At 45.2% G+C, this 18,405-nt stretch overlaps 1 protein-coding gene across 1 annotated transcript; it reads left to right on the top strand.

The window, feature by feature from the left end:
* Positions 1–11,160: 11,160 nt before the first annotated feature.
* LOC141476611 (transmembrane emp24 domain-containing protein 7-like) lies at positions 11,161–16,702 on the top strand. Its single transcript, XM_074165375.1, has 3 exons — positions 11,161–11,328; positions 12,427–12,672; positions 15,207–16,702. The coding sequence occupies exons 1-3, from the start codon at positions 11,161–11,163 to the stop codon at positions 15,441–15,443; spliced, it is 651 nt and encodes a 216-aa protein (XP_074021476.1). The 3' UTR covers positions 15,444–16,702.
* Positions 16,703–18,405: the final 1,703 nt, after the last annotated feature.

Below are 18,405 nucleotides of genomic sequence, written 5' to 3'. Positions count from 1 at the left end.
CTGGAGTAAGAAGGCTTCATCAGTAGGCTCCCCTTGATCAGGTGGCCTGTAGTAGACACCAACCACAAGGTTGCTCCTGTTGCCTCAGTCTCTAATTCCTACCCATAAGCTTTCCAATTCCTCTTGGCTATTCTTTAGGGACATCTCTTCACACTCTAGCCATTCCTTAACATAGAGGGCAACACCTCTGCCCTTCCTTGCCTGTCCCTTCTGAACAGCTTGTAGTCATCAATAGCCACACTCCAGTCATAGAATTCGTCCCACCAGGTTTCAGTAATGGCCACTATGCCATAGCTTTCTATCAGCACGGTGGCTTCCAACTCCTCCTGTTTGTTGCCCATGCTGTGTGCATTCGTGTAGAAGCACTTCAGCTGGGCTGTTGGCTGCGTCACCTTCTTAGGGGAACACCCCTTGAGGTGTTTCATGGGTGTTTCCCTGTTGACTCTGACTACCTCAGGAGCCCCTGGCTTGTCTCCATAAGGCTTTGACTGTGATGCAGTATCCCTAGCATGCTTTGGGGCAACAGGATGAAGGCCCTTACTAGCACCCCATCCCTCTAACCCTGATGTGTTATCCCACAGCTTGTCACAGACAAGCCTGATATTATTATCCCCCTCCCCCTTCACATCTAGTTTAAAGCCCTGAGAGGTCACCAAATTTGTCAGGCATGACTTGCCCTTGGTGAAGCCATGTTGGCTGTCACCAATCACCTCCTTATTTTCCATGTGCCTTAGCAAAGTTTCCAGGAGGATATGCTCCATGATCTTGCTGGGCACAGAAGTGAGACTGACTGGCTTGTAGTACCCCAGGTCTTCCTTTTTTCCCTTTTTGAAAATGAGGGTTATGTTTCCCCTTTTTCCAGTCAGTGGGAACTTCACCAGATTGCCACGACTTCTCAAATATAATGGAACGCAGCTTAGAAACTCTGTCCACAAGCTCTCTCAGGACCCGCGGATGGATTTCATCAGGTCCCATGGACTTATGCACCTTCAGGTTCCTTAGATGGTCTCAAACATGATTTTCTCCTACAGTGGGCGATTCTTCATTTGCATAGCCCCTGTTTTTGCCTTCCGTGACTTGGGCGTTGTGGTTAGAGCCTTTGCCAGTGAAGACCGAGGCGAATAAGTCATTTACTAACTCAGCCGTTTCCATATCCTGGGTGACCAGGTCTCCCATTTCCTTCCAGAGAGGGCCCACATCTTCCCTAGTCTTGCCTTTATCCCTGACATATCTATAGAAGTTTTTCTTGTTGTCCTTGATGTCCCTGGCCAGATTTAATTCTGTCTGGGCTTTAGCTTGCCTAATCTGGTTCCTGGCCACTTGGACAGTTTCTCTATATTCCACCCAGTCTACCCGTCCTTGCTTCCACCCTCTATCAGCCTCCTTTTTGGTTTTGAGCTTTATCAGGAGCTCCTTGTTTATCCATGCAGGCCTCCTGGCTTTTTTGCCTGACTTCTTTTTTGGAATGCACCTCTCCTGAGCTTGGAGGAGGTGATCAGGAAAAGGAAGCAGGAGACCTGCATGCTTGAGCAGGGAGCTTCTGAAAAAGCTCAAGTGGAAGAACGGACTGACCACTTGGGAAGATTACAAGAATGCCGTTAAGAGTATGCAGGGATGAAACAAGGAAAGCCAAGGCCTCCTTGGAATTAAAATTGGCAAGAGACATCAAAGTCAACAAGAAGGGTTTTTTCAAGTATATCGGAGGCAAAAGGAAAACTAGAGAAAATGGGGGCCCCGTGTTGAATGAGACTGGTGCCATGGTGACAGAGGATGCAGAGAAGGCGGAGTTGCTGAATGCCTTCTTTTTCTTCAGTCTTTACTGCTCAGGCCAGCCCTCAGGAGCTGCAGACTTTTGAGGAAACAGAGAAAGTCTGGACAAAGGAAGACTTTCCCTTGGTGCAGGAAGACCAAGTTAAGGAGCAGTTAAGTAAACTGAATATCCGCAAGTCCATGGGTCCTGATGGAGAACAGGAGAGGTGCCCAAGGACTGGAGGAAAGCCAATGTCATCCCAGTCTTCAAAAAGAGCAAGAAGGAGGACCCGGGAAACTACAGGCCGGTCAGCCTCACCTCCATCCCTGGAAAGATGATGGAACGGCTCGTTCTGGGCATCATCTCAAAGCATACGGAGGAAAAGAAAGCCATCAGAAGTAGTCAACATGGATTCACCAAGGGGAAGTCATGTCTGACTAATCTGATAGCCTTCTATGATGGCATAACTGGATGGATAGATGAGGAGAAGGCGGTGGATGTTGTCTACCTTGACTTCAGCAAGGCTTTTGACACAGTCTCCCACAGCATCCTCATAGGTAAGCTTAGGGAGTATGGGTTAGATGAATGGACAGTGAGGTGCATTGAGAACTGGCTGAATGGCAGAGCTCAGAGGGTTGTGATCAGTGGCATAGAATCTAGTTGGAGGTCCGTAACAAGTGGTGTTCCCCAGGGGTCAGTACTGGGTCCAGTCCTCTTCAATATATTCATCAATGACCTGGATGAAGGGATGGAATGTATGTACTGACGATACAAAACTGGGAGGGGTGGCTGACACACCAGAAGGCTGTGCTGCCATACAGCGAGACCTGGACAGGCTGGAGAGTTGGCCAGAGAGGAACCTGATGAAATTCAACAAGGGCACCTGGGGAGGAATAACCCCATGCACCAGTACAGGTTGGGGGCTGACCTGCTGGAGAGCAGCTCTGAAGAGAAAGACCTGGGAGTCCTGGTGGATAACAGGCTGACCATGAGCCAGCAATGTGCCCTTGTGGCCAAGGCAGCCAATGGCATCCTGGGGTGCATCAGGAAGAGTGTGACCAGCAGATCGAGGGAGGTTAGCCTCCTCCTCTACTCTGCCCTGGTGATGCCTCAATTGGAGTACTGTGTCCAGTTCTGGGCTCCCCAGTTCTAGAAGGACAGGGAACTGCTGGAGAGGGTACAACAGAGGGCTAAAAACACGATTAGGGGCCTGGACCATCTCTCTTACGAGGAAAGGTTGAGGGACTTGGGTCTTTTTAGTCTGGAGAAGAGAAGACTGAGGGGGGATCTGATCAACGCCTATAAATACTTAAAGGGTGGGTGTCAAGGGGAAGGGGCCAGTTTTTTTTCAGTGGTGCCCAGTGACAGGACAAGAGGAAATGGGCACAAACTGGAACATAGGTAGTTCCATCTAAACGTGAGGAGGAACTTCTTTACTTTGAGGGTGGCAGAGCCCTGGAACAGGCTGCCCAGAGAGGTCGTTGAGTCTCCATCTCTGGAGATATTCAAAACCCACCTGGACATGTTCCTGTGCAACTTGCTCTAGGAGGACCTGCTTTGGCAGGGGGGGTTGGACTAGATGATCTCCGGAGGTCCCTTCCAACCCCATGTGATTCTGTGATTCTGTGAAGTTCTTGGAATGCATTGATGACAACTTGCTTCTCCAAGTGGAGCCAATGAGGAGAGGAGCTATGCTGGACCTTGTCCTTACCAACAAGGAGGGTCTAGTGGGGAACGTCAAGCTCAAGGATAGCCTTGGCTGTGGTGATCATGAAATGGTAGAGTTCAAGATCCTTAAGGCAGCGAAGGGGGTGCGCAGCAAGCTCATCACCCTGGACTTCAGGAAAGCAGACTTTGGCCTCTTCAGGGATCTGTTTGGTAGAGTACCATGGGATAAAGCACTGGAGGGGATAGGGGCCCAAGGAACCTGGTTAGTATTCAAGGACTACTTCCTCCAAGCTCAGGAGCAATGCCTCCCAACAAAGAGCAAGTCAGGCAAAAATGCCAGGAGGCCGGCATGGATGAACAAGGAGCTCCTGGATAAGCTCAAAAGCAAAAAAGGAGGCTTACAGAGGGTGGAAGCAAGGACAGGTAGCCTGGGAGGAATACAGAGAAACTGTCCAAGCAGCCAGGGATCAGGTTAGACAAGCTAAAGCCCAGAAAGAGGTAGATCTGGCCAGGGATATTAAGGGCAACAAGAAAAAATTCCGTAAGTATGTCAGCGATAAACAGAAGATTAAGAAAGATGTGGGTCCTCTCTGGAAGGAAATGGGAGACCTGGTCACCTGGGATATGGAGAAGGCTGAGGTACTGAATGACATTTTTGCCTCCATCTTCACCAGCAAGGGCTCTAACTACACTGCCCAAGATGGAGAAGGCAAAGGCAGGGATTGGGAGAATTAACTGCCCACTCTAAGTGAAGATCAAGTACAAGACCATCTAAGGACCCTGAAGGTACACAAGCCCACGGGACCTGATGAAATCCATCCGCGGGTACTGAGGGAGCTTGTGGACAGAGTTGCTAAGCCACTTTTCATTATATTTGAAAAGCTGTGGCTGTCTGGTAAAGTTCCCACTGACTGGAAAAGGGGAAACATAACCCTCATTTTCAAAAAGGGAAAAAAGGAAGACCTGGGGTACTACAAGCCAGTCAGTCTCCCCTCTGTGCCTGGCAAGATCATGGAGCATATCCTCCTGGAAACTTTGCTAAGGCACATGGAAAATAAGGAGGTGATTGGAGACAGCCAACATGGCTTCACCAAGGGCAAATCATGCCTGGCAAATTTGGTAGCCTGTTACGATTATTGCCACAGCATTGGTAGACAAGGGCAGAGCAACAGACATCATCTACCTGGACTTATGCAAAGCGTTTGACACTGTCCTGCATGACATCCTGGTCTCAAAATTGGAAAGTCATGGGTTCGATGGATGGACCACTCAGTGGATAAGGAACTGGCTGAATGGCCGCACTCAAAGGGTTGTGGTCAACGGTTCAATGTCCAAGTGGTGGCCAGTGACGAGTGGTGTTCCTCAGGGGTCGGTACTGGGACCAGTGCTGTTCAACATCTTTGTTGGAGACATGGACAGTGGGATAGAGTGCACTCTCAGCAAGTTTGCCGAAGACACCAAGCTGTGTGGTGCAGTCAACATGTTGGAGGGGAGGGATGCCATCCAGAGGGACCTGGATAGGCTCGAGAGGTGGGCTCGTGCAAACCTCATGAAGTTCAACCAGTCCAAGTGCAGGGTCCTGCACCTGGGACATGGCAATCCCAGGCACAAATACAGGTTGGGTGGAGAATGGCTGGAGAGCAGCCCTGAGGAGAAGGACTTGGAGGTGCTCGTGGATGAGAAGCTCAACATGAGCCGGCAATGTGCACTGGCAGCCCAGAAAGCCAACCGCATCCTGGGCTGCATCAAAAGAAGTGTGGCCAGCAGGTCACGGGAGGTGATGCTACCCCTCTACTCTGCGCTCGTGAGACCCCACCTGGAGTACTGTGTCCAGCTTTGGAGTCCTCAACACAGGAAGGACATGGACCTGTTGGAACGGGTCCAGCGGAGGGGCACGAAAATGATCAGAGGGCTGGAGCACCTCTCCTATGAGGACAGGCTGAGAGAGCTGGGGTTGTTCAGCGTGGAGAAGAGAAGGCTCTGGGGAGACCTTATAATGGCCTTCCAGTACCTCAAGGGGGCCTACAGGAGAAATGGGGAGGGACTCTTTATCAGTGAGTGTAGCAATAGGATGAGTGGTAATGGTTTTAAATTGAGAGAGGGGAGATTTAGATTAGATATTAGGAAGAAATTCTTTACTGTGAGGGTGGTGAGACACTGGAACAGGTTGCCCAGGGAAGTTGTGGATGCCCCATCCCTGGAAGTGTTCAAGACCAGGCTGGATGGGGCTTTGAGTAACCTGGTGTAGTGGGAGGTGTCCCTGCCCATGGCAGGGGGCTTGGAACTCAGTGATCTTTAAGGTCCCTTCCAACTCTAACCATTCTGTGATTCTAATTCACATTAAATGACATATAAAGTTGAACTCCAACTCTGAAACTCAACCCTGTGTATTCAGTAACTCGAAGATAGAGAGAGTACTTAAAACACTTTTCACTTGCATTTGGAGAAGAAAGTCCACTATTTCAGCTCTTAATCATGCCTCAAGGGAATTTTAAAACAGTTTAACCCCTGGACAATTGCATACAGTAGACATAGAGCTAAAAGTTTTGATATGTTGGGGAACCTGGACTGTGCCTTGCAAATATGACAGAAAGGAGAATTCTCTAGAGACTTATGTTTGAGTACTTTGCTAAATATCTGTAAAAAAATATATATGTAAATATCTGTAAAAAAAATCTGTAAAGCGGTCGGCGAGGCGGCGGCAGCAGCACCGGCAGCACCGGCGACAAGAACTGAGGTGAGCTCGTGGGGAGGGTTGGATTGCGCTGTATGGAGGGGTTTCCGAGCTCAGGGACCCCCCACTCACAGCCCGAGCCCCAGCCGGAACCCGGAAGTCCGCGTCAGCCAATCAGGCGCGGAGGGGGCGCAGCCACGGAGATTTAAACGCGGTCAGAGCAGACACTCGGTTGGTCGGCGAGGCGGCGGCAGCCGGCTGGCCTAGCATATGGCGCGTGACACAAAAAAAAAAAAAAAAAAAAAAAAAAACCAACCAAAAAGAACCCAAGTCACTTGCCTGAAGAGATCAGATCGAATCATGGTTGGAACTCGGCCAAAGGCTATTAAAAAAACTGTGGGTACCCAAACAGAGGCCCCACACAAACATGCAGGCACCCAGGCAATTAGCTGCAGTGAGTGCTGGAACCTGGCAATGAAGGATGGTAGAGGCAACACCTGTGTTAGGTGTGAGCAGATCAATGATCTGCTTAACATGATGGCCGAACTGAGGGAAGAAGTGAACAGACTAAGGTCCATAAGGGAATGTGAAAGACAGTTAGACGTGTGGTACCAGGCTCTGCAGACCCCTGTAGCAGAGGGAGGTGACCCAAGGAAGAGGGAGGAATGGATACAAGTGCCTGTTGGAAGAGGTAAGGGAAAACCTTCACAGCCCCCCTCATCTCTCCATTTGCCCTTGCACAACAAGTATGGGGTACTGGAGGTTGAGGGTGAGGCAAATGAGAAGGCAGAAGAAGCACCATCTGGGGGGTTGCCTAAAGCAAATCAGTCCCCCCCTCACATCAGAACCTCTACCCTACAAAAAAAGAGGAGGGTAATTGTTATTGGTGACTCCCTTCTGAAGGGAACAGAGGGCCCCATATGTCAGCCGGATCCTTCCCACAGGGAAGTCTGCTGCCTCCCTGGGGCCCGGGTCAGAGATGTAACCAGAAGGCTGCCTAGTCTGGTACAGCCCTCTGACTACTATCCCTTAGTAGTTATTCAGGTGGGAAGCGACGAGGTCAACACCGGAAATTTAAAAACAATCAAAAAGGACTTTAAGACACTGGGGAAACTGGTTGAGGGATCAGGGGCACAGATAATTTTTTCGTCAATACCCTCAGTTGCAGGTAGGAATACTGAGAGGAATAAAAAGACATGCATGATTAACAAGTGGCTCAGAAACTGGTGCCACCAACGAAATTTTGGGTTTTTTAATCTTGGGGAACTTTATATGGCACCAGGTCTCCTAGCGACAGATAGAGTACACCTGTCTCAGAGGGGGATAAAGATACTGGCATGTGAGTTGGCAGGGCTTGTTGAAAGGGCTTTAAACAAGGCTCGAAGGGGGAGGGGGTTAAACACAGGTCCAGTAGAAATAAGCCTAAGGAGAGCCTTCAGCCTGCCATCTCACTTGAAGTGGGAGATGACAACAGTATCAGAAGGGTCCGTGGCAAGTGGCAGGATGACACATCAGGGTTGGTAGGATGTAGTGATAACAAGGGCCTCCAGCCTATTGCACTGACACATGCTGTGAACACTGTAACAAAGGCAAGGTCTTGCAGAGAGGGACCAAGATCCCCTGAGACAATAGGAGACAGAAGCGTAGTTGGCATAAAGCATGTTGGGGGATCAGTGGAGTGCCCCTCTAAGAAGGGGACACAGCCGGCAGACCGACTAAAGTGTCTCTACACCAACGCACGCAGCATGGGAAACAAACAGGAAGAGTTGGAAGCCATCCTGCTGCAGGAAAGCTACGACATAGTAGCAATTTCGGAAACTTGGTGGGACGAGTCCTACGACTGGAGTGTGGCCATTGATGGCTACAAACTGTTCAGAAGGGGCAGGAGAGGAAGAAGGGGTGGAGGTGTTGCCCTCTATGTAAAGAAATGGCTAGAGTGTGAAGAGTTGTTGCTAAAGAATAGCCATGAGCAGGTAGAAAGCTTATGGGTAGGAATTAGAGATTGGGACAACAAAGGGAACCTTGTGGTAGGAGTCTACTACAGGCCCCCTGACCAGGCAGAGCCTGTCGACGATGCCTTCTTACTCCAGCTGGAAGAGGCATCACGATCACAGGCTCTCATCCTGCTGGGCGACTTTAACCACCCTGGCATCTGTTGGAAAAGCAACACGGCTGGCTGCAGGCACTCCAGGAAGCTTCTAGAGTGCCTAGACGACAACTTCTTGAGACAAGAAATCACCAGCCCTACTCGAGGAGATGCATTGTTGGACCTGTTGGTCACAAATGCAAGTGAGGTCATCAGGGATATCAAAGTTGAAGGCAGTCTGGGCTGCAGTGATCACGCTCTAGTGCAGTTCACTCTCTTAAGAAGTTTGAAGCCCACGAGAAGCACAGTTAGGACGCTAAATTTTAAGAAAGCAAACTTCCAGCTCTTCAAGGAGTTAGTAAATAGGACCCCGTGGGAAACTGCCCTTAGGGACAAGGGAGCAGAACAAAGCTGGCAGATCTTTAAGGATGCTCTCTATAGAGCACAAAAGATCTCAATCCCAACATGTAGGAAATTGGGCAAGGAAGGCAAGAGACCACCATGGTTGAGCTGGGACCTGCTGGTCAAACTAAGGGGTAAGATGGGGCTACACAGGAAATGGAAGAAGGGACAGGCATCCTGGGAAGAGTATAGGGACGTTGCCTGGCTGTGTAGGGATGAGGTCAGGAAGGCCAAGGCACAGCTAGAATTGAACTTGGCAAGGGACATAAAGAAAAACAAGAAAGGCTTCTACAGGTACATTAACCAGAAAAGGAAGGTTAAAGAAAACGTACCCCCCCTGATGAGCAGCAGTGGGGAACTTGTATTAACGGAGGAGGAGAAGGCGGAAGTTCTCAATAACTTTTTTGCCTCAGTCTTCACTGGCAACCCCTCTCCTCCTAGCTCTTGTGTTGATGGCCCACAAGTTGAGGACCCAGGTGACAAAGTCCATCCCACTATAACTGAAGACATGGTACGTGATCACCTAAGGAATCTGAAGATATACAAGTCCATGGGACCTGATGAAATCCATCCCAGAGTCCTGAAGGAACTGGCTGATGAAGTTGCAAAGCCACTTTCCATGATATTTGAAAAGTCATGGCAGTCAGGTGAAGTCCCTGCAGACTGGAAGAAAGGAAACATCACACCCATTTTTAAAAAGGGTAGAAAGGAGGACCCTGGGAACTACCGACCTGTCAGCCTCACCTCTGTGCCTGGGAAGATCATGGAGCAGATCCTTCTGGATGCCACGCTTGGGCACATGGAGGACAGGGGGATGATTCAGGACAGCCAACATGGCTTTACTAGGGGCAGGTCCTGCCTGACTAACCTAGTGGCCTTCTATGATGGAGTGACTATGTCACTAGATAAGGGACGACCTATGGATGTGATCTATCTGGACTTCTGTAAGGCCTTTGACACGGTCCCCCATGACATCCTGCTCGCCAAACTGGAGAGATACGGATTTGATGGGTGGACGGTTCAGTGGATAAGGAATTGGCTGGATGGTCACGTCCAGAGGGTAGTACTCAATGGCTTTAAGTCCAGATGGAGAGCAGTGACAAGTGGTGTCCCTCAAGGGTCTGTGCTGGGACCGGTACTGTTCAACATTTTTATCAACGATATAGACAGAGGGATGGAGTCCACCATCAGCAAGTTTGCGGATGACACCAAGTTGTGTGGTCTTGTCAATACACCAGAGTGACGGGATGTCATCCAGAGTGACCTGGACAGGCTGGAGAGGTGGGCCCAGATGAACCTCATGAGGTTCAACAAGAGCAAGTGCAGAGTTATGCACCTGGGCCGGAATAATCCTCGCTATCAATACAGACTAGGGGATGAGGTATTAGAAAGCAGCCCTGAGGAAAGGGACTTGGGGGTGCTGATGGACGAGAAGCTGGACATGAGCAGGCAGTGTGCACTTGCAGCCCAGAAGGCCAATCGCATCCTGGGCTGCATCAAGAGATGTGTTGCCAGCAGATCCAGAGAAGTGATTCTGCCACTTTGCTCTGGTGAGACCTTACCTGGAGTACTGTGTGCAGGTCTGGAGCCCTCAATATAAGAAGGACATGGACCTGATAGAGAGGGTCCAGAGGAGGGCCACAAAAATGATCAGGGGGTTGGAGCACCTCTGCTACGAGGACAGGCTGAGGGAGCTGGGGTTGTTCAGCCTGGAGAAGAGGAGGCTCCAGGGAGACCTAATAGCAACCTTCCAGTACCTGAAGGGGGCCTACAGGAAGGCTGGAGACAGTCTGTTTACAAAGGCTGGCAATGACAGAACAAGGGGTAATGGCTTTAAACTGGAAAAAAGCAGATTTAGATTAGACATTAGGAATAAGTTCTTTACCATGAGGGTGGTGGAGCACTGGAATAGGTTGCCAAGGGAGGTGGTTGAGGCCCCTTCCCTGGAGACATTCAAGGTAAAGCTCGATGAGGCCCTGGGCAACCTGGTCTAGTTGGGGGTGTCCCCCGCTGACTGCGGGGGGGGGTCGGACTAGATGACCTTTGAAGGTCCCTTCCGGCCCAGAGGATTCTATGATTCTATAAATTAGCTATGTAATCTGAGTACCCCTCAGCACAAAGACAGGATGAGCGGGCTTCGCGCGTGTGCCTACGGTACCTCTGGTGCCGAGGGGTCGCCTGTGTGAACGCTGACACCACCTCGGCTCGCTATTGTCACGGCCGGGACTGGGCCCAGGCCCCACGGCGGTGCCAGGTCGTCATGCTCTCTGGCAACCGTTGCCAGGCAGCAAACGCCCAACCGCTCACGGGAGAGGCGGTGAGTGCCCCCTTCCACGCTGAACACCACGTCTATAAAACTATGGGGGCTCACCCGGAAGTGCTTTTGTTAAGGCGGTGCTAGTCGCTGTGGTTGCTTTCGGGTGTGCAGTGTGCTTCCTCATTTAGGTTTCTCTGTCGTGACCGGTTGGCGCTGCGGAAATCGTCCTCCGGGTTCTCTGCCTGCTGGTCTCCGACGCGTGGCTGCCCTCTTTCTGCCCGGCTTAATCTCTGTTATCGTTAGTCCCCTCTGTACGCTGAGTGATGCTATTACGGAGCTCCGGAACCGCGGGACCGTGGGGGTGGCTGACGCTGCTGCTGGTGGCCTGCGCGGCACGGGCCTCTGAGATCACTTTCGAGCTGCCTGACAACGCCAAGCAATGCTTCTACGAGGAGATTGTCCAGGGCACTAAGTGCACCCTCGAATTTCAGGTACTCCTTGCTTCCCTCGGCCCCCGGGGAATTTCTTGTTATTTCACTTTACCGTTAATATTAGCGTTTTAATAACTTAATACCTATGTAAATTGGTGGGCACTCAAACTACGTTATACAAACAGCTTATCTGAAATGTTGCATCTGGTGCTTGGCACCTCTGAATAAATCTTTATAGCTTTATATGTTTGAATGAATATTTAAATATTTCAAATAAAACGTCTGCTATTTTACAAAGCTTCTGTATGCGTATAAAAAGGGTTGTGCCTTTGGAGAGAAGTCTCTTCATCCTTCAGGATGCCTTATCTTAAAGGCAAGAAGTTTGGAGCAAGGATTAAATTTAACTCAGAATAGTAAGCTATGAATACCTAAACTACCAGTTGATCTTGCTGTGGAGATAGGATAGCTAGTCTGATTCTCTAGAACAATGTGCTATAGACCAACAGTAATCAAAGGCTGACTGTACTTGAGACAATCATGAAGTTTTGAGTTGGTTGTAGGCATAATCTGAATGTGCTGGTGTTGGAAAGAAATACTGTCATTAAATGTGCAGGAGTGAGGCAGCAGAACCTCTAAAAATCTGTTGACATGCACATATGAAAATGTGCCAGGCTGTAATACCCATTCTACTGGACATATGCTATTCCTGCAACATAAAGCAGCTTGACCTAATAGGCTAGTTAGACAGTTTAGGCCACACGCAAAGGATCTGATTTATTACGTTTTGGCAATCTCAACTTGCTGAATAAATTGCACAGATGTGCTTGTGGATATAGTAAATAACTGATTTATTACAGTAATGTCTTTGCCCCATCTAATTTCATCTGCTCTAACCTTTGCTATAGTACCTTAAAACAAGGTAACTAAAACTTCCCTCATAAACTGTTAGAAAACATAGTTGACACTACATATCCTCAGTTTAAAAGATCTTATTTTGAATTGTTCTGTGAGTCTTCCATAGGATGAGGATTTTTGCAAACTTGTATTGAAAGATTTTTAAATTAATGCATTTTATTTTTAAACATTTGTCAGATCAAACAATGGGGAGGTGCTAGTTGGATGTCTGTTCTGCTTAAGACAATTTCTTGTTGTTTTCAGGTGATCACTGGAGGTCATTATGATGTTGACTGTCGGTTGGAAGGTCCTGATGGTGCTGTATTATACAAAGAGATGAAGAAACAATATGATAGTTTCACATTTACTGCATCCAAAAATGGAACATACAAATTCTGCTTCAGCAATGAGTTCTCTACTTTCACACACAAAACTGTGTACTTCGATTTCCAGGTTGGAGAAGATCCACCACTGTTTCCTAGTGAGAACAGAGCAACTGCACTTACTCAGGTAAAATATTGTGTTTGACAGCAGCTGTTAGGTGGAGGGAATGTTTTTCAAATTCAGCTGCATTAGATATCTGTATTACTATTGAAAATGAATGGGTTGGAGCTTCTTTAAAATAACCTGAGTTACTAAAAGTGAACCTTTTCTGAAAATTAGGATTTACAGAATGCAGAGCTGAGGAGGAATTACCAAGTGTTCAAGCGGAAATTAGGGAAAATATACAGTGGCCTAGAGTTTAAGGGAAATTTTTTATGCCATGAATCTGTCTGTGGAAGTGTGGATCTTATAAAATGTAAAATATCAATGGATCAGGGTTTTCAAAATTCCTGAACTTTGGAGAAACTTTGAGAACAAGATTCTAGATCCAGCATCTTTGCAGGCTGTGGGAGAAGATATAAGAAAAAGTTTATCACTGGGTTGTAGCATACATAATGCAAATCAGATCTTTGAGAAAGGGGAAGTTAACTTTCAAAGCATAACACATCTTTGGTAAGTAGGTTCTCCATTGCAATTTTCTTGAGGCTTGTAGTATGACCAAATTTGGGCAGACTTTCACAGGGACTGTAAAAGGTAAATCCCTGAAACTAGACTTAGTTTAAATTTAAGATCCCTGCTGCAGAGTAGGGGAGGGCTCTCTAATTTAGCAGTGAAACAAATGGCAAAACTTAATGCATGAAATCTCTTCCTGAATTTTCTTTAGAAGAATATCTTGGGCTTGTTCAAATACCTGTTCTGAAAGTCATCAACTTGAAAAGCTGATTTGACACAGTTATAAGTAACTGGCAGTGTTTTTTATTAGGGTGTCAAACACTTCCTTTTATAATAGATTGTGCTTTTGATCTTCAGGAAATACTGATTTTTAGGGGGTAGCCAGTTGGTTAGTTGTTCTAAAACTTAAGTATTTTGAAGATATTCATTAATTTCTTGATGGTCAAAAGACAATCATGGGTACTGACTCTTACTTTCAGAAGATAAAATGAAAATGGATGTAGTTTATGTGTAAAATGATTTAGGTCTTGGAAAGCCTGTAATGCATAGATTGAGAAGGTTAAGATTTTTCAGGTTAGAAAAAGGAATGTGATTTTTATGAAAGATGACAAGTGCAGTTGAGCAATTTGGTCTTGAGTGTTTGTTATATGAATATGGTAGGGAGCATCCAGAAACACTGAAAGATAACAGAGCTGTCCTTTCTCTAATCACTTTTTACATATGTGACGAATAGAAGGGTCTCATGCCAAAAGAACGTGTTGAGGTTAGCAATCTAGATTTCAGGCTTTTGTGAAACTGAAGTTTGAGAACTATGTGATGAAGGATCACATACTTCTGAAATCTAAAAGTATTTTAATATGTACTATGCGCATCTTAATGATATAAAAAACTTACTAGCTATCTAAATCTGGAGAGAGATTTACTGCTTGTTTTTCTGGTGTAGGTGGAATTAATAAATGTTGGATCACTGACATATTTCAATACAGTGTTTATATTCACTCTTGAACCCAAGCGTGCATGAATTTTAATATTCAGTTTGTGGTTCTTAGAGTGTATTACTTTTTATTGTCTCTGCAGTTTTGCACACTTTGGTGCTTAGTCACATTTCTGTGTGTAAAACTTGATTAATATGTTAGATTTATAGTATTTCAGTCTGACAGTGAACTGAGATAATCTTTCATTTGTAAAGCTATGTGAATCCTTGTCCCAGTTTGAAGTAAAACAGAACCAACTCTCTTCAGTAATTTTACATCCTAACTAGGCCTCCTCTAACTCTCTGAAATTAACAGCATATTGTGGAGAAAACTGCTCGTTCTCAGAGTGATAAGACCAATGTTTGTGCTCCATGCCAAGGAATGGTATGCAGAGAGGCCCTTGCTTATACTTATTGCTATAACAACCAAGGTCAGCCAATTTCGTTATTTGCCCCCTTAGAGGGTTGGAAGCGGAAAAGCATAGAGGGGTCACATCAGTGGGGAGGAGTGGACAGGACAGGTGACCCAAACCTGACCAACTGGGGTATTCCATCCCATCTGCCCCATGCTCAGTATAAAAGCTGAGGGATCAAAGGGTCAGCTCTCTTTCTTCAATGGCCGACGTCTGGAGAGGACTCTGTCTGTTCATCTGCCTTTGATCCCGATCCATGTGTTCCTGACTCCAGAGATGGAACCTAGTTCCCATCTGTCGCTGAGTCCAGTCTGGGACTTCCCCAGTGCCTGCCAGTGATGTGACTGTCATCCTGGGAGCTTGATACGGTTTTGTATATATTGTATCTATTTTCATTATTTTCTTCTTTTTTTTTAATTTTAATATTAATTCTTCATTAAAGTAGTTTAGTTCATTCTAAACTTCTAAATCTCCTTATCTCTTCCTCTCCTCTCTTTTTAGGCGGGGGGGGGGGAAGGGGGGAAGGGCCATCTGTCGGTCTGGTTTTGGTAAATTTGGCCGAAACCATGACAATCCTAATTTTAAATATCAAACCACAAAACTTCACAGAACAAGCATTAGAAGAGTTCTTAACCGAGATGTGTATTTGTTTGCTTCTCTAGATGGAGTCTGCGTGTGTTTCAATTCATGAAGCTTTGAAGTCTGTCATTGATTATCAGACTCATTTCCGGTTGAGAGAAGCACAAAGCCGCAGCAGAGCAGAGGATTTAAACTCAAGAGTAGCCTATTGGTCAATAGGGGAATCAATAATTCTTCTTGTAGTTAGTATTGGGCAGGTATTTCTCCTCAAAAGCTTCTTCTCAGATAAAAGAACCATGACAATCCGTGTTGGATCATAACTGGTAGTGATAATGCTTCAGGTCATCATGCTATTCACTTGTGAAATTACTGTTCTCCAATTAATTGTAGGTGCAAAGGAACTAAATATGTGAAACATCTAAATGTCTACCCGTCCTCATTGATTAAAATCTCAAAACATGCCCCAAAAGTTATGAAAGGGACACACAATTTGAAATATAGAGTAAACTTAATATTTTTTGATACTTGTGTTAAATATCTGGCAATGACTAGCCTCTCTTTGGTTTTCCTGATTTTAATCCAAATTGAGTTTGACTTTACCAATAAGATTACCCATCTGTGGTATAATGCTTTAAAAGAACCCAACAATCTAGTGCCTGATGTGAAGGACAACAGTCATGAAAATTTGATTTGACTTAAATTTTCAGGCTGAATGTATTGGATTGCAAACAAGCTAATGGGATGAACTGTAGTTGCAAGATGTATTGCACTGTTTTGATTTACTGTAACAAAAAAATAATATCCAATCATATCCTTTGCTTATCTGTAAAACTGTTGCAAGCTTGATACTACATGGTGGTGCAAATTCTCCACCTGCCTGGTAAATCTCCACCTTCAAAACCTGCTAAATTTTATACTTGAGTGCATTTGCTTCAACACACACTTTTCTACATTAAAATATAATGCATTTCTTCTTTTACAGTGTTTTAGTAAATGACTTCTAAACTGAGACTACTCAGGAAATGTGCTTTCTCTATTCAAAAACTTAAATCTCCAAGTTGTTTTTAAAAATACAATAAAATAGGGAATCTTGTAACTTTGTCACTGAAGCTGTGTGATCTCTGTACTTGTGCTGTTGCTTGTTAGATTTAAGACCAGAGATAGTTTGATTTTTATTTTTTTTATCAAGCAATACAGCACCAGCACTGGACAGTTATATTGCATCCATTAAGGACATGCAAAGCTTTTTATTAAATTGTTTTCCTTTTAAGAAGCCCATTTGATACTAATACCGCATTGTATGAGTGCTGTGAACTTTATTTCCCTGTTTGGTGCACTGATACATTATGGCCTTTTGCATGTAATTGCCACTCTCTTCTGTTAGTTGTCACAAAATGTTTTAAATATTTTGGGGTATCTTTTTGGTAGATTTGTAGCTGCATTGCTTCCACTGCTCATGTCTTTAGTTTATGTGTTGTAATAAAATCTTGTTTTATTTGGATGTGGAAGATAGTAAATGTATGTACATACAAGTAGCTTGAATTGAGGTAGTCAAAATAAAGCTAAACTTCATCAGATGATTCTGGATGAATAAATAAACTCTGACCAATTTTTAAGTGCATACAAACAAAATTAAGATGAAAAAAATTCTAACTCTAATTCAAAAGACTCCACTTAAACTAGTTTTCAGCAAGCAGAGAAAGAATGTTAAATCCTCATTAATTGTCTGTATTATTTCCAGCAAAAAAAAAAGGACGTTTTACGCATACACATGTCCAAGTGGCACTTGGACACTGAATAATTGATCTAAGATGACCTCATTTTAAAATGGTGTGGTAGTTAAAAAAAAAAAAAATCCTCCCTGTCTCTGTTGTAAACTGATAATCTACTCTTTCAGAACTGAAGAAAAAAAACTTTAACACTTCAAAAATGAGTTAAAAGGTCACAGGGGTTGGAAAAAGCTTAATGTATATTATATTCAAAATTATGTATAATGTCCTTCTATCTTGTATTGAACTTGCAATATTGCAGTCTCCTTTTTGAGATGCAAGCTTCTCTGAAATTGTAACAGAATCTCAAAGATCATAAAACAAAAAAAGCCAGTGCTTTCTTTTTATGTCTGCACACAATATTCTTGATTGCATGTATATGCTTTATCCTTATGTTTCAGCAACTGATCTTCAGTATTTTTTGTTTCATTACACAAATGGTACAGTTTAGGTGCAAGAGTCAGATAAAAACATGATTTAATATTGATAGTGCCCACTATAATCTTCTGAAGCCTGAATATTACTTGTTGAGTAGCTTTAATCACAACAAAAACATGTTTGAAAAATTGAAACTTTTTTTTCCACTAAGTCAGTTCTGTGTACTGTCAAAATTGGTAGACAATGGGGTAAGCAAAGTATTACCTGTCACATACATGTCTCTGTTTGGACTAGCCCAAGGGCTACTGCATGAACAATCTCCCGTTTAATTTGCTCAAAGGCTGATTGCTGCTCAGGGCCCCATTTAAAATTATTCTTCTTTCTAGTCACTTCATAGAGAGGTTTCACAATCTGACTGTAACCAGGAATATGCATTCTCCAGAAACCCACAATACCTAAGAAGGTTTGTGTTTCCTTTTTGTTAGTAGGTGGTGACATAGCTGTTATTTTGTTAATCACATCCATTGGGATCTGGTGATGCCCATCTTGCCACTTAATTCCTAAAAACTGTATCTCCTGTGCGAGTCCCTTATTTGATGGCAAAACTGGTTTCCAGAAGGATTTGAATTACCTTCTCTCTCTTCTCAAAAACTTCTTCTGCTGTATTATCCCCTATGATGATGTCATCAATGTATTGCAGGTGTTCTGGAGCTCCTCCCTTCTCCAGTGCAGTCTGGATCAGTCCATGGCAAATAGTAGGACTGTGTTTCCACCCCTGGGGCAATCGATTCCAGGTATACTGGACACCCCTCCAGGTGAAAGCAAACTGTGGCCTGCACTCTGTTGCTAAAGGAATAGAGAAAAAGGCATTAGCAATGTCAATTGTAGCATACCATTTAGCCTCTTGACTCCAGTTCATAGTGAAGTTCTAACATATCTGGGACAGCAGCACTCAATGGTGGTGTGACTTCATTCAAGCCACGATAGTCTACTGTCAGTCTCCATTCCCCATTAGGCTTTTGCACTGGCCATATGGGACTGTACCTGAAGGGGGCCTACAGGAAGGCTGGAGACAGTCTGTTTACAAAGGCTGGCAATGACAGAACAAGGGGTAATGGCTTTAAACTGGAAAGAA

Source organism: Numenius arquata, chromosome W (genome assembly GCF_964106895.1).
Source record: "Numenius arquata chromosome W, bNumArq3.hap1.1, whole genome shotgun sequence".
NCBI lineage: Eukaryota > Metazoa > Chordata > Aves > Charadriiformes > Scolopacidae > Numenius > Numenius arquata.
Note: the sequence above shows the minus strand (reverse complement) of the source record. Positions and strands in the feature narration are given on the sequence as shown.

What these genes read in the sequence shown, in the direction of transcription:
- LOC141476611 (XM_074165375.1), top strand. Translation starts at nt 11,161, where the DNA reads ATGCTATTACGGAGCTCCGGAACCGCGGGACCGTGGGGGTGGCTGACG. An exon ending in AGTGCACCCTCGAATTTCAG is followed by an intron (nt 11,329 to 12,426) that starts GTACTCCTTGCT and finishes TGTTGTTTTCAG; the next exon opens with GTGATCACTGGAGGTCATTA. An exon ending in GAGCAACTGCACTTACTCAG is followed by an intron (nt 12,673 to 15,206) that starts GTAAAATATTGT and finishes TTGCTTCTCTAG; the next exon opens with ATGGAGTCTGCGTGTGTTTC.